The sequence below is a fragment of the Schistocerca americana genome, chromosome 4, assembly GCF_021461395.2.
Source record: "Schistocerca americana isolate TAMUIC-IGC-003095 chromosome 4, iqSchAmer2.1, whole genome shotgun sequence".
NCBI lineage: Eukaryota > Metazoa > Arthropoda > Insecta > Orthoptera > Acrididae > Schistocerca > Schistocerca americana.
Genome location: NC_060122.1, coordinates 765,187,883 through 765,203,792, shown reverse-complemented (window position 1 = coordinate 765,203,792; position 15,910 = coordinate 765,187,883). Strand labels below are relative to the sequence as shown.

Genomic DNA, 15,910 nt, shown 5'->3' with positions numbered 1-15,910 from the left:
AAAATGTGGCTTTTTTTATAAATTTAAGCTAGATGAGCAAAAGCTATGTTGGTTCAGTTTAAGGAAACCGAACAAAGAACAAATTTGGTGATACTGTCTCTGGCAGTGCTGCTTGAATTTGCACACACAAAGACCTGACTGGCTAACTTCAATGCTAAACAACTCGGAAGTGGCACAATGTGTCAAATTTTTTTCTTAGCAATCATTTCTCAGCACAACCTCCACTGCAACACCTTTATATGTTTTTCAGACTTTTTCTGACACCCTACATAAAGGTTAAAGAAATGTGCAGCTCTTCTTCTGGCAGAAAGGTTGCTGGGAAAGGAAGACGGATTAAGTAAAAGACTGGTGACGTTTAGGAAATATGGAGGGTTCACAAAAGTCACCCAGAATCCCAGGTCAGAGGAGACTTGGTGAATGGGTTGAAAGGGAAAGAATGATTGTTGGGGGCTGCACTGTACAAGATTTGAAACCCTGGAGCTTAAAGGTGGAAGATAAGGTAATAAACGTTACAGAGATCACAAAACATCATGTAAGAGTTAATAACTGTGGAAAGCTAAGTGCATTAAGTGTGGTAGAGGTGGGGGGAAAACAGATAGGTCATAAAATAAAAGACATAGAGAACTAGGAATAGTTACTGAGAAGAAATGTTGAGACCAAGGAAATTAGAGAAAATAATTAACATAAATCATGGTGAAATGGATGGTGAGAACTAAGGAAATGTTGTAATCCCAGTTCTCATCTGCAGAGTTCTGAGAAACTGGCGTCTGGAAGACGAAACCAGATGGCACTTGTCGCGAAACAAGCACCAACATCACGACTGATGGATATTGTGTGCTGCCAGTATATACCCTCTGTCTTTGCCTAATCATCCTAACTATTAACTTTGTGGTAGTCATACCTGTACAGAAGGCTGAACAGTGTTCATGTAACAGCTGGTACATGACGTTGTCATTTCACAGGTGGCTCTCCGTTTGATAGTTTATTTTGGCAGTTATAGGGGTGATATAGGTGGTGGTAGGAGGGTGCATAGGGCAAGACTTATAGCCATATGGTAGGAAAATGGGTTGTTTGTTAGTACATTTAATGTGAACAGAAGTGTGTAGCTGACTTTCAATGAGGATGAGATCAGCATCAATGAAAGTGGCTTGGAATTCAGAATAGGACCATGTGGGAGAAGAGGTTCCAAAATTTTTAACAGGTCAGCCTCACCAAGAATCCATATGACAAAGATGTCATAATGGTATCTAAGTCAAACCAAGGGCTGAAGGCTTACAGATCCCAGGACAGTCTCCTCTCAGCGACCCATGCAAATCCTGTAAATGGGGGATGTCGGTACAGAGGGAGGTGGCGTCAATTGTAACACTCAAGGTGTGTGATAGGGAGTGGGACAGGCATAGATTTTAAAGGAGCAGAAATGGTTGTGTCCCCACACACACACACACACACACACACACACACACACACACACACACACGTGTGTGTTTGGGAAAACAATTGAATGAGAATAAAATAATTACTAACCGACAGTTATTGGGAGAACGTGTCAGTGTAAATTTCACAGTCACAAGGTCTTCCACAGCCACTGTCATGTCACCCCACATGTCTATTTCATCACCATAGTAGCTGAGCAGGCCTTCAAATGATACCAACGGCCCGAGTGTAGTGAGAACTAGAAGAAATGTTGGATCAGGCTTCTGGCACCATAATTTTGCCATCAGTCCAGTAACGAGTGACGTGAGCTGTAACAATAAATCAGACACAATATAAATAAAGTCTCACACACACACACACACACACACAAATGCATTCATAAACACACATTCTAAAAGCACAGTAGTATATTATAACAATGATCTCGAGGGATAAGTTAATTTAGCTACCTCTTTAGAATATTTCAATCAATGGAAAGTACAGCAGACAGACTGTTACACATTAAGCTTTCAGCCAAAGCCTTCATCAGGGAAAAAAAACCAACCAACCACACACACACACACACACACACACACACACACAACTGCTATCTCTGCTCTGGCCTGTGTATGTGTGAATGCATGTGGTTTTCTTTTCTGATGATGGCTGTGACTGAAAGCTTAATGTGTAACAGTCTTTTCATTGTGCCCATCTTAAGTGCCACACTGAAATGCTTCAAGATAGATGAAATCTACTTTTGTGCAGAACAAAATATGCAATAACTCATTTCAAACATCTTGTTATTTAGCAAATGTATGGGGGGGGGGGGGGGGGGGGCGGTGCCAGAAATGAAGCTGCAATCTTACCATCACACCTGACCACCTGCCACCTACTGTCTCTCTCCACTAGCTAAAAGTGCTGGCAGTCTACTAGGGAATCCCTGGGTATTGCCACGAAGCTCTACTGTCCAGAACTTTCTCGAATATCAGTAATATCACAACTGCTGCAAGTGAGCTTCTAGGTCTGTTACAATATTTTTGGTGATATCAACTCCACCACAAATGTTTTGATTATGCAGTTTCTATCATAAAATTCCATTTCAACTACATCTTCTACACACACGCTAACCTCAGGAGTCACTTTTACGACAGCGTTTTCTTGTCAGATGCCTTTTTGTCTTTATCAGTTGATTTTAGTGCTTCTTCCACTGTTGTATTTACAATGAATTTCCCCCCTCAAAAAATGAGAAAAAGCTATGTACCCCTTATAAATTAGCAACTGCTGTCACATATTAAGTTGGCACTGACAATTTGTGCTTTTTGGATGCCTACCAGGTCAGAAATGACAGTAAATCAGCTTTAAATCACAACACTAGCAGATACAGTAAAGGCTCAGAACATATTCAGAAACCAAGCTCTGAAAATGGGATGGTCTTCATTATCGCAATCAGTTGGTCCACGTCCATATTAGATAAATTCCTTTTCTCGTATTATCCAAACATTAGGCTCCAGCCATGTTTCTCTTGCATGCTTTCTAATGTCACATATCATTACACCACCATCTTTTTCTTTTTCTGTACCCTGGAATCAAGCGAAGAACTTCCTACATTTATCTACCATTTACTCGCCTGGCTACATGTCCTACCCAATGTTATTTAATTTTCATTACAATAATTATTATGTCTCTCACAATAGTCCGTTCCTTGATCATTTTGTTGTTCTTTGATAATTTTGTTTGTTTTCTGTCTCTAATGGTAATTTCTACGCTGTATCTCTCAGTTTTTTAATGGTTTCTACACGGATTTAAATGATTATTTTACACTACAACAGTTAAACCATTGTCACAGTATTTTTTTTTTTTTTTTTTTTTTTTAAGAGGGGTTACATTACCGGTTTCAGTGAAACTATGCCATCATTTTCAAATGTAAAAACATCAGTTAGAGAATGTATAATGGGGATTATGACCATACATCTGACAACAATTATAAGACGTAATGAGACCAGACAACCGAGCAATGGTGGCACAACCAAGACACTACAAGTTATGCCATACTTGCCCAACCATTCATTCCATGTCCTAATGTAGAATAGATAAAAGGGACACCAGGGTAAAATTGCCAAGTATTCTTGCAGTGTGTCCTGCTGTGACACAAAGATCATATGGCTTATGAATCTGTATCAGCCATACGACTGTTGTGTCATGGTAGGACACATTTGCAAGAATCCTTGGCAATTTTTACCCTGGTTGGTTTTTATCTATTCTACATTAGGAAATGGAATGAACAGTTGGGCAAGCATGGGCATAACTTGTAGTGACTTAGTTGTGCCACCATTGCCTCGGTGGGGGTCTCATTATTTCTTGTATTTGTTGTCAGATGTATGGTCGTAAATCCCATAATATATTCTCCAACTGATGTTTTAAATTTGAAAATGACGAAGTAGTTCGTTGAAATCGGTAATGTAACCCCTCTTTTTTAAGGAAAAAAAATTATGTACTCTGACTAAGGTTTCACTGTTGTAGTGTTAAATAAACATTAACTTGTATTTAGTCACACTCCTTACAACAATTATGTCTGAATATAGTTTCTATACTGAAGCACCAAAGAAACTGGCACAGGCATGCATATTCAAATGCAGAGATGTGTAAACAGGCAGAATACGGCACTGTGGTTGGCAATGCCTTTATACGACAAGTATCTGGTGCAGTTGTTAGATCAGCTACAGCTACTACAATGGTAGGTTATCACGATTTAAATGAGTTTGAACATGATGTTATAGTCAGCACACCAGCAATGGGACACAGCATCTCTGAGGTAGCAATGAAGTGGGGCTTTTCCTGTGTGACCATTTCAAGAGCTTACTGTGAATATCAGGAATACAATAAAACATCAAATCTCTGACATTCCTGTGGCCGGAGAAAGATCCTGCACCAAAGGGACCAATGACAGCTGAAGAGAATAGTTCAACGTGACAGAAGTGCAACCCTTCTGCATAATGCTGCACATTTCAATCCTAGGCCATCAACAAGTGTTAGCATAAGAAACATTCAATGTAACATTATCAATATGGGCTTTCGGAGACGAAGGTCCACTCATGCACCCTTGATGACTGCACAACACAAAACTTTACTCCCGCCTAGGCCCATCAACACCAACATTAGACTATTGATGACTGTAAACATGTTGCCTGGTCAGATGAGTCTGGTTTAAATTGTATTGAACTGATGGACGTGTAAAGGTATGGAGACAACCTCATGAATCTGTGGACCCCGCATGTCAGCAGGGGACTGTTCAAGCTGGTGAAGGCTATGTAATGGTGTGCAGTTGGTGTGATATGGGACCCCTGATACGTCTAGATATGACTCTGACAGGTGACAGATATGTAAGCATCCTGTCTGGTCACCTGCATCCATTCAAGTCCATTCCGATGGACTTGGGCAATTCCAGCAGGACAATGTGACACCCCCCCCCCATCCAGAATTGCTACAGAGTAGTTTCAGGAACACTCTTCTGAGTTTAAACACTTCCGCTGGCCACCAAACTCTCCAGACATGAACATCTTTGAGCATATCTGTGATGCCTTGCAACGTGCTTTTCACAAGAGATCCCCACTCCCTCATACTATATATGAACAGTGTCCAGATTTCATGGTGTCAGTTCCCTCCAGCACTACCTCAGACATTAGTCAAGTCCATTCCACGTCGTGTTATGGCACTTCTGCATGCTCGCAGGGGCTCTACAAGATATTAGGCAGATGTACCAGTTTCTCTGGCTCTTCAGTGTAACTGAAAGTCCATTTCTCATGCCATAAGTAAAAGCAGGAAATTCTTGCTTGTCGCAAAATTGACAGTCATATACACATTGGAAACTTGGTTTGAAAATATTTATTTTTTTCTTTTTGGCAACCTGTCATTGTCTTCAACTAACTTGATAGAAAAACTCATCAACAGGTCCTATGACATTGTTGTTAATTCATTCATTTTTTTTTTTTTTCAATATCATTGCTATACATTAAATTCCTCTTATTACCAGTAAACCCATAATTCTTTAAAGAATTAAACTCCTGTATATAAAACAGATTTAAACATCTGATTACTTTATAAATGATTTAATGTACTAAATATTTGCCCTCAAGAGTGTAAGCACAAAAAGGTTTAGGAAAGGCTTGAAAATATGCTTCAAGTGCTCTTATGAAACACTGGATGAATATAAACTGGTTAATTTATGCTCCATTTTAAGCAAATGATAATTTTTCACTCTTCTAAATGTTTACAACATCGCCATTTCCTGAACTGTGCGTCATACAACACCTACGGGTATAGATAAAGAAACCCATAAGTATAGGCTGTGTGGTAAGGATGATGAAACTGCACCACACCTAATCCTCCAACGTGAAGTGCTGGAGATGAAAAGAATCAGAATTTTTATATTCAGGTCATCAAGTCTTGAACAAACTGTGTCTAGTAAAGAAATAGAGAAGGGTCTTCTACGATTCTTTATGGGTATTGGTTGGTGTTGCTAGAATCACAGAGAGTGAAGCGGCACAATACGCCTTGTTTCAGTGTGGGCAATTGTGGGCTGATACCGTTGTTGTTTTACTCTCCCTGTTCAAATCTAATGCGAGCAGTGTGTCATACAATGATATTATTTTGCAGGTACCTTCAGTGATGTATGTAGATACTGTCAACAAAGTGTGTTACAAATAGAGTTAATAATAAAGAAGTAGTAAATTAACATGTCATGTCTGATGTTGAAGTTTGACTGCATAAAAAGCGAAAATGTAGTAAGTGCAATGGGGAGGGGGTGTTGAAATTATGTGTAAATTTTGTTAGAAGCTGCTAAGTGCTCTCATTCTCAAATACTGGGTGAATGACGCCTGTACATTTGCCCGTTGTCAGTTACATTAATTCAACACAAACACACAGTTTCTAACTGTAACGATTGTCTTATTGTGTTGAAGTGTAAACATCAAATTATACCTCTTAATCAATAAATTATGGCAGCATATTAATTTTTTTAAATTCAGTCAATAATCACACGAGATACTGAAAATCAAATTTTTGTTGCTCCTACACTGCAACTGTTTCCTGGTTCTGGGACAGCGTTTTAATAATGTAGATAATCGATTTTCAGGCCTGCTTTCACTTTTACTTGATCAAGTCCTTGCATTAGATGTTGACAACTTCCTGCACTAGAGGCTAACTTTACAATGTCATCAGGACAACTTCCTGCACTAGAGGTTAACTTTACAATGTCATCAGTAACATGGAGGAGGTTTACATACGTTCCATCAACACATCTTGATTTTTTCCCCCCAGTTTATGAGCATGAAAACTTATAGTTTTATATCATGATGTTTCTATTGTTTTGTTCAGTTTCTGTAGAGGGTAATCAAGACAACTACACTTTTACTATTATTCTAAGACACAGTATTTAAAGGTAGAATATTACTTGACTAAATACTACATATAATGATGTGTTAAAAGTAATCTGAGCACAAAAGTCCGAATGACACAAATGAATGTAGAATAATAGAATTAAAATTAACTTACAGACTGTGAAAAACACACATCCCTGCGGTAACGAACGTTACATGCACGTTGTGCAAGCCTACTATCTTCTTGCACACGAAAAACACTATGAGTAAGACGAGCAGTCTTTAGAAGTCCATCCATTGCTTGCCTTAGTTTTCTCATACTAGGCCTCAGTTCACATGTCCAGTCTACAATGGAAGCAAAATCCAGACCTTCAGTGAACTTATTTCGAACGGTGGCACCGTTTCTGTTTGTAGCCCCATTGACAGCCTTCTGAACTGTGTCCACAGTTTTGTTTAGAACATCGTCACTGCTCATACTGGCATTAAAGCCTAAAGAGTCTTCTGAGTTTACTTTGTCACTTTCACTTTTTGCTTTGGAAGAAGAACAGATGCTCTCAGTTTGGCTATTACCATCTTTCCCGTTGCTCAGAGGTGTATTGCTTGTTGGCTGGACCGTGACGACAGACTCAGTTTTGGTAGTTTCACTGTCTTTGACTTCTTTTGTTGAAAGCCCACTTCTGAAGCTCCTAGATCTTCCAACACCACGTTGCGAAGATCTCAGACGTACAGCTGGGCTTCCACAACGGCCACAGAGAAATTTCACTTTACTGACAAGGCACATAACACTGGCTTCAATGTTAAGTTGTGTGAGATCCCACGGCTCAGGTTCATCAGTTGGTTTATAGTAATTTGCAGATGGAGAACTGCACATCACTTGTGTATCCAGGAATCTTCGCCCAATATCTGAATCATACCCATTTGGAAGAATCATTTGTTTAGTTTCGTCTGTGCCTGAAGCTTCATTACTATGAATGTTCTCTTCATTTTCTACACCACTGTCATCATTTTCTTTCTCCTTCAGTTCATTAGCTTCCCTATCAATGTCCTCTTCTGCATCGGGAAAAATAATGAATTGAGAATCCCTATTGCTCTGTGATGTTCCACCTTCTTTGTCAGCGGAATTTGTAGAGCACATTTTAGCAGAACTATTACTAGTAGGGATATTCCAGAAAGTTCTTGTACACTGTGGAGTATCAGGTGTCACAAGATCATCTATATCCGGTGATTTCAGATCAAAATTTAGTTGTTGAGTAATTCGTCGGTATGGCGATAATGTCTGCTGTTGCTGCTGGTGAAGCTCTAAACTACAGAGACCATCTTCGCCTTCTGCAGATTCATTAACAATAGGTTGGGCCACTTTATGTTCCTCTATAAATGACAGAGCTTCTTCAACCAGACCTGGATCCCACAAGCTCAGGAGAATTCGGGTCTGAAAAATAATAGTTACGTATTAGAATTGCATATTATAATGAACTGCAAAGTCACTGGACATCTAAATACTTTATAAATTGGTGAAAACAGTGTTGCAGCACTTATATTATCAACAAACACATTTTTCACCAATATGTCAACATCTCCAACAATTGTCTTCAGTTTATTACTGAAACACACTTAAACTGATTTTAATATGATTAATTAAAATTTGACTTCAAACTGTGTGTGAAATTCTTCGTGTTACTGATAAACAGCTTACAATGATTGCAACATCAACATATTTACTGTAATGCATTTTTCTCTTTATCATGTCAAACTCTGTAATTAAAATAGTCTGTCAAAAACTGGTAGGACCTTTACAAAAAAAAAGGTGTCTACATATAATATAAAACAGTGAAATGCCATGAAGAACTTGATATAGCTGTTAACATTCAAACACCAGAATGAAGATATAATGCAGTCATACGTACGCAAATTTCATTTGATAACTTCTGAACTACAAAAGCATTTACAAACACATCTTCAAAGTTATTCAAAATCTTACTGCCTCAGTTACAAATGATATCTCATATCAATGCCATTTTGTTGAGCAAAATCTATAATTCCAGAGTGGTAGAGGATTATCATCACATGTTCACACAGATGTTTCATACCTTTGTGATCATATCTTCACATATAGGAAGCATACCAGCAGTCTGTTTCTCTTTTGCCAGTTTCATTAAAGCTCGCATCCCATCAACAACCTCTCTTCTCAGTTGCTTAATCGCCTATGTTATGGCAAAGAGTGAAGTTAATTTTAACATGTGAATCTTTTGCATAAACACACAAAATTCAATGTATAAAGTGGTGGAACATGATGCGAAAAGAGAAGAAATACTGTACCTGAATAGCATCATGTGCCATGGAAATCTTAGTGGGGCCTTGTAAATTACTATTCTGTTTTGAAGGTGACTCCTTAAGTTGCTGTAACAACCTAAAGGAGAAAATCACATCAATCTCAATACATTAAATTAACTACACATTTTTAAAAAATAAAGACATAATTACAATACATACTTAATGAGACCTCCATTTTTTGACTTGTGAGAATGTGCAGTGAAAGCGCCAACTGTGATGATGTCATAGAAACCACTTTTCCGAAGTGTGTCATTCTGTACCCACATGCGTTGCAAGTGTAGATTGACTGGTGCAAATTCCAGGGTCCTATCATTTTTACGTGAACTTGGCTTGAAGAAACTCCCTGTAAAACAAAGAAGAACTGTAGTTGGAAGCTGACAACAATAACGAAGTAAAGCACTAGCTACATCTGCTTATATGTTCTGCAAAAATCTGGGGAGATTGACTGTTTAGCTTAAATGCCACTATGTGCACTGTAATTAGTCTACTATTCTCTTCGTGGTCCCTACAGGAGTGTGGTTAAAAAGGTGATGTATATTTCAAGATTCTTTACTTAATACTGTTTGCTGAAACTTGGGTGGTATGCTGTTGTGAGGTAGTTTGCACTGTCGTCCAGTGTCTGCCAATTCAGGTTTGACAGTATTTTGGTGACACTCTCCAGTGAGTCAAACACACCTGTGGCCATTCATAATGCTTTACTTTGAAAATGTTCAAAATTCCCTGTTAATCTGATATGGTATACACCTACAACACTTAAACAATATTTAAAGATATGACACAAAAACGTTTTGTAAACAATTTCCTTTGCAGATTAACTGCATTCTCTCAACATTATGGCAATTAACCAAAGTTTGCTACCTGTTTTACCCAAGTCTAAGACTATGTGATTATTTCATTTCAGATCTGTACAAACTGTTACACCCAGATACTTGAAGGATTTGATGGATTCTGACCCTGGCTCACTGATACTGTGATTGTTTCTAGGAAATCTTTGTAGTCATAGGATATTAATTTACTGCAATTTGTGATGCACATAATTTTACATTTCTGTACATCTGGAGCAACTTGCCAATAATTGCACCATTCTGAAATCTTCTCAAAAGCAACCATGATGCCCATGCAGATTTTTTTTCTGGTGTTACTTCACTATAGATCTGTGAAAAATCTAGGGTTACTGTTAATATCACCTACCAGGTTATGAGTATTAGGTGCACCCAGAAAATAGTTCTGTGTGAATTTCTTTTTGTTCAGCTCATGCACAATAGTTGCTCTGAGTCAAGGAGAAGAAGATGCCACCACTTAAGTTCCCTTTTTGTTGTTTATTCTGCTTATTTACAATGAAACAACTGATTGGAAATCCTGGTGCTTGTGAGATCAGATCTGCAATCTGTTTTGTGAATAAAAAGAACACTAAACCAGCCGACATTCACCAAAAGATTTGTGAGATTTATGAAGAAAATACAATGAGTGACTGATTCACTGGTTAAGGAGATGGGTCTGACACCTCAATGAAGGATGTGATCAAATGAAGAATTGGTTTGTATAGCTGAAGAACTCATAAAGGAAAACTGTTAATTTACAATACTGGATCTTTCTACGTACTTTCTGCAAATTTTAAGATCACCTCTTCATGAAATAGTTATGACAGTGCAGATCCTCTAAGCAAGACACTAACTGCAAATGAGACTTGGGTCACTTATGAAACCCTTTCAATCGAAGTTACTAGCAATGAAATGGATGATGAATGGTTTGTGGGGTGCTCAACTGTGCGGTTATTAGCACCAGTACAAATTCCCAATCTTTACACAGTCCAGTCTCAACACTTTCACGAATGATGATGAAATCATGAGGACAACACAAACACCCAGTACCCAGGTGGAGAAAACTCCCAACCTGGCCACGAATCGAACCTGGGACACCGTGATCCAGAGACAGCAACGGTAGCCACTAGACCACAAGCTGCGGACCCAATAGAATGGAGGCATGCTGCATCATCAGTAAAAGCTAAAGCCAAGCAAATTGTGACACCTCAAAAATTTGTGTGTACAATCTTTGGAGATAAAAATGGCATTCTACAATACCTGACATCACACTGTGAACAAAGCACAACAACTCTTACAGGACTTTGGCTAGAGCCAGTTTGACCACCCTCCTTACAGCCCTGATCATACCCTACTTTCACCTCTTTTAGCAACTGAAACCATTCCCTGGCGACCTAAAATTCAACAACAGCGACATGCTCAAAGAACTTTTACTCACATAGTTGACAACACACATAACAACACTGTATGAGGAAGGCGCATAAATACTTGAGGCACACTATTGCAAGTGCCTTGATGAAGAATTAAGTCAAACAAGCATAGTAAGCATAATGCAGCTCCTTGTGATCAACTTGGTTGCTGCTTCTTTCTCAGAAACATTAGTTCAGAATCCTTAACACTGAATGTAATTTTGCCAATATATTGCAGTGACTACTATTTTTGCAAAGAGAATCAAAGTTTTTGGCCACGATTTACTGGTATATAACATGAATTTTTTTTCCAAGATGCAGAATAAATGTTTCTGTGAAACAAAAGACAAGAGTTTTTACATATGTTGCTCACTTTATGAAAGAGTTGCTATGGTCTGATGATAATATTAAGTTTGGGTGCAGCAAAACATCATAACACTTCTATCATTGCATTTTGGACGGTAAAATAATGGAATTCTTTATATCCCTTGATTTCTGGATCAGTTTGAGTGCTGCTGTTTTTTGTTTGTATATCACAAATCCTGTTGACGGGTAACTGTTGTGTCATGAAATATAACATGTTCTATGTATAATAATAATAATAATAATAATAATAGTAATAGTAGTAGTAGTAGTAGTAGTAGTAGTAGTAGTAGTAGTAATACTCTGAGTAATTTTTGTAGCTTTATCTCTAACCATGTGCACTACATTGTTTACAGATTTCAAAACAGTTTTGGATATTATTCTTAAATATAATGAAATGGAAAGAAAGATCTGTCGATGGGGTTCCCACTTTGCATTAACAGTATTAACAGAAATTTCTTATTTTTTCCACTATCACCACTAAAGCTGCTGGTAATATCCAAGAATGTTCCACACATTGTTACACTCATTTCTGAACTATGTTAACTGTAACTGGTGGCAACAACAACTTCTCATTGGTGGATAAAAGAGTAACAACTTAGTTGTAGACTTGTAACATGGGGAATCTACTTCCAAAGCAAATAGAGCAAATTACTAAGAAGCCGAAGTGGAAGTTACTTCAGATGTAATGACCACTGACAGCTATAAATGGAGTTTCAAATGAAACACTCAAATTTAATTTTGTTTTTATGAAGCACACAATAAACAAATTGTCAGTTTATTCAGAGATGCATAGTGCAACACAATGAGTCTGTAACAACTGACAGCAAAAAAGAAATAATCACCACATGTAAAAAGAAGGTTAGATGTCAAAGTTGCAACAGAATAAGCACTAACTTATTGGCGAATGATAGGGCAGTGCACAGCGGTTGTGCTTTGTGGTAGGACTGCCACTATAGTACATTCAGTCAATCTGGGCCTAAATTCACAGCAACACTTTTGTTACATAAATTCTGTCCCTAATGAAACATGAAAATAAATAAAATGCTGTAATTTTAGCACAATATTGGGGCTAAACTGTCAAGCAGCTTCTCCTTTGCTTGATAGTTGTGTGATAGAGTTGGTAGGTGGCATTAGTGTTCGTTGAGGTTCAGAAGGTGACCAACAGGTGCCAGAGCAATGCTACAATGCAGAGAAGGCAGCTGCATCCACAAGAAGAAGGCCGTCCTGCCGTCAACATGCACCATGACTGAGCAGCGATCTGTGATGCATTTTTTGTGTAGTGAAGGTGTCAAACCAATCAAAATTCATTGCAGAATGACAGCATGGTACAGTGATTAATGTTTGTCATTTCAGCAAGCATACAAGTGAGGTAGGGAGTTTAAAAGCCGTCTCATGTCTGTGGAGGATGCCCCAAGACAAGGACAGGCTCACAGCATAGTATCGGACGTGAACATTGCATTAGTGGAGAAGCTTGTAGAGAAGAACAAAGACATAACTCTGAACAAAATGGGCACAAATGTGAAGATTAGTATTGGTTCAGCACAGAATATTGTTCGCAAGGTACTGCAATTCAATAAGGTGTCTGCGAGACGGGTGCCACGACACTTGACTGCTGAATTGGAAGAACATCGCATCAACGCCTGTGAAGAACTTGTGCATTATTTTCAAATTGAAGATGATGCATTTCCAGGAGAAAGTGTTACAGGCGATGAGACTTGGGTCCACTATCACCAACTAGAAACTAAAATGTCAAGCAAAGAAAGGCACCACAGCTCATTGATGAAATCAAAAAAATATTGAACTCAACCATCTGCTGGAGAAGTCATGCTCATTCTCTTCTGGCATGCAAATGAAGTAATTTTGGAGTGTTGCATTGACGTTTCTTATTCAGAGATGCTGAAAAATCAACTTTCCCCTACAACCAGGAGAAAACAATGAGGAATTCTGACTTCAAGAGTATTGCTACAGCATGAAAACACCAACCCCACATAGCCAGTAAGACAGTTGAGATACGTGCCTTTAATGTCAGGGAGACTCGTCAAAAAGTGACATGTAAGTTGCTTGTTCATTGTTACAATTAAAAATATTTAGCATTTTTAAGGTTTTCATTTGAATCACCCTCGTGCATTAACATTTGCCTGGAGGAATTTATGAAAATCATTGTGTCTACATCAATATCTACATGACTACTTTCCAATTCATATTTATATGCCTGGCAGAGGGCTCATCGAACTACCTTCAGATTACTACTCCATTGTTCCACTCCCAAACAGCGTGCAGGGAAAATGAACACTTAAATTTTTCGTTGCAAGTTCCAATTTCTCTTATTTTTGCCTGACGATCATTTTTCCCTAGGTAAGTGCATGTCAACAAAACATTTTCTAATTTGGAACACTGAAGATCAAAATTTTGTGAAAAGATCTCACCATAATCAAAAATACCTTTGGTTTAATGACTGCCATGGCAGCTCATGTGTCTTACCCGTGATACTCTGTTCCCTATTTCACAATAATACAAAACAAGCTGTCTTTCTTCCAACTTTTTCAATATACACATAAACTTAAATGGTTTAACAAGTATTCAAGTCCAACTCCTCACATCATAACAGCTACTGTTTTTCTCATGGCACTTAGCACATCTCAAAAAATCATTAGGCCTATGAATGTTTATTGCACCAAATAAGTGAAATGACTGTACTGGTAAACATGATGTTTATCAAAGCTGTGAGGATGGGTTGTGAGTAGTGCTTGGGTAGCTCGGTCGGTAGAGTACTTGCCCACGGAAGGCAAAGGTCCTGAGTTTGAGTCTCGGTCCAATACACAGTTTTAATCTGCCAGGAAGCTCCATGATGTTTACTGTCTGTAATGCACCATTCAGTGCATGGTAAAAGAGTAATGTATACCATTGTTTGGTACTAATTTTGTTAATATACCTCCAAATATGGTCAGGTATTAATGATTGTGTGGCACTCCACCCTCTCCATGTGGTTCTCACCTAAAGGAAAAGAAGTTAAGGTTCCCATTATTCACCTGAAATTATTTAGTGAAAGCATGGAAAACCTGAATCGAGATAAGCAGATAGTTCAAATCCTGTAGAACAGTAAATAAACAATCATTTAGAATATTTCAGTAAGTAATACTTGACTGTATGAAAATTTCAGTTATGTATAATAAAGAAGAGTACGAAATGGTGTCACATCATAATGTACATGATGGGACTTTACCTATGAATCATAAGATGGCTGAATATAAATTAGGGCAGAATTACACTTTAGCAGCCAGTTCTGGTCTGCTTCAAAAAGTATGAGAAATAGAGAACATGTCATTAACAGTAACTATACATAGTGCAAGTGGCTTAGAGAATCCGTTGAGCGAATCTACCCCAATTTGAAATGTGGAGCAGGATACAATTCTGGTACAAATTACAAGTGAACCGAAGCTGACAGTGGAGGTGGTAAAATAACATAACTCGAATCTATGTGCAGTATTTTTCATAAATTATCATATTTCATGAGAGAAATTTCTTATACCCAATAATATGCTTTTATCATGTGAAGCCATGACTCTTAGGAAGTGACATTATGCAACACATTTAAATGATACACGGTATGCAACAATTGTTAGTAGTTTTAAATTGTTTATTAATTGTCATTTTATAAAAGAAACTGACTGATACTATCTCAGGCTTAATAGTTTTCAGTCAATAGTGTGCAACAGATGCAGTTATAATGGGGATCCGTTTTGGGTTTTCCTTTCAGCAAACAAGCCGTCCTTGCATGGCCAAGCCATGTACAAAGTGAAGGAAAAGAAAGTTGCTGACAGATGGGTACAAGATGTGGGTGCAAATTAATTTTCCATATTTTCAGTGATGTTGAAAATCATGAATCAGTGCATACATTGCTAATATTCTGAAGTGGCAGTAGCAGATGTTGGGAAAAGTCATCTCTATAATTGAAGAATGCAAGAGTTTCTGAACTAATATTAATGGCAACATTGGATGCAGCTACAGAGGCTAAAATGACGGCGAGCCAAAATTTAAACAAGTTCTCAAAGATTACCTGACAGAGAAATCTTATTATACTGTGGATGAATATCTGAAAGAAAATGTATACCACCACTAAACTTATTGTGTCTAGAAGTAGTTCAATTGATTTTATTATGCATTTGGGCATTAGCACACTTTTTGTAACAACAGA

The 15,910-nt window shown here is 38.0% G+C and overlaps 1 protein-coding gene across 5 annotated transcripts in view; it reads right to left on the bottom strand.

The window, feature by feature from the left end:
• The window catches only part of LOC124613896 (inositol polyphosphate-4-phosphatase type I A), a 261,219-nt gene that overhangs the window by 39,205 nt on the left and 206,104 nt on the right, over window positions 1-15,910 (bottom strand). For all 5 annotated transcript variants that reach the window (XM_047142639.1, XM_047142641.1, XM_047142642.1 and 2 more), the window contains 5 exons: window positions 9,279-9,462; window positions 9,105-9,195; window positions 8,876-8,989; window positions 6,964-8,217; window positions 1,525-1,742 (listed from right to left, as the gene is read on the bottom strand). In XM_047142639.1, the coding sequence (XP_046998595.1) occupies window positions 1,525-1,742; window positions 6,964-8,217; window positions 8,876-8,989; window positions 9,105-9,195; window positions 9,279-9,462 (1,861 nt within the window). The remainder of the gene's footprint in view (window positions 1-1,524; window positions 1,743-6,963; window positions 8,218-8,875; window positions 8,990-9,104; window positions 9,196-9,278; window positions 9,463-15,910) is intronic.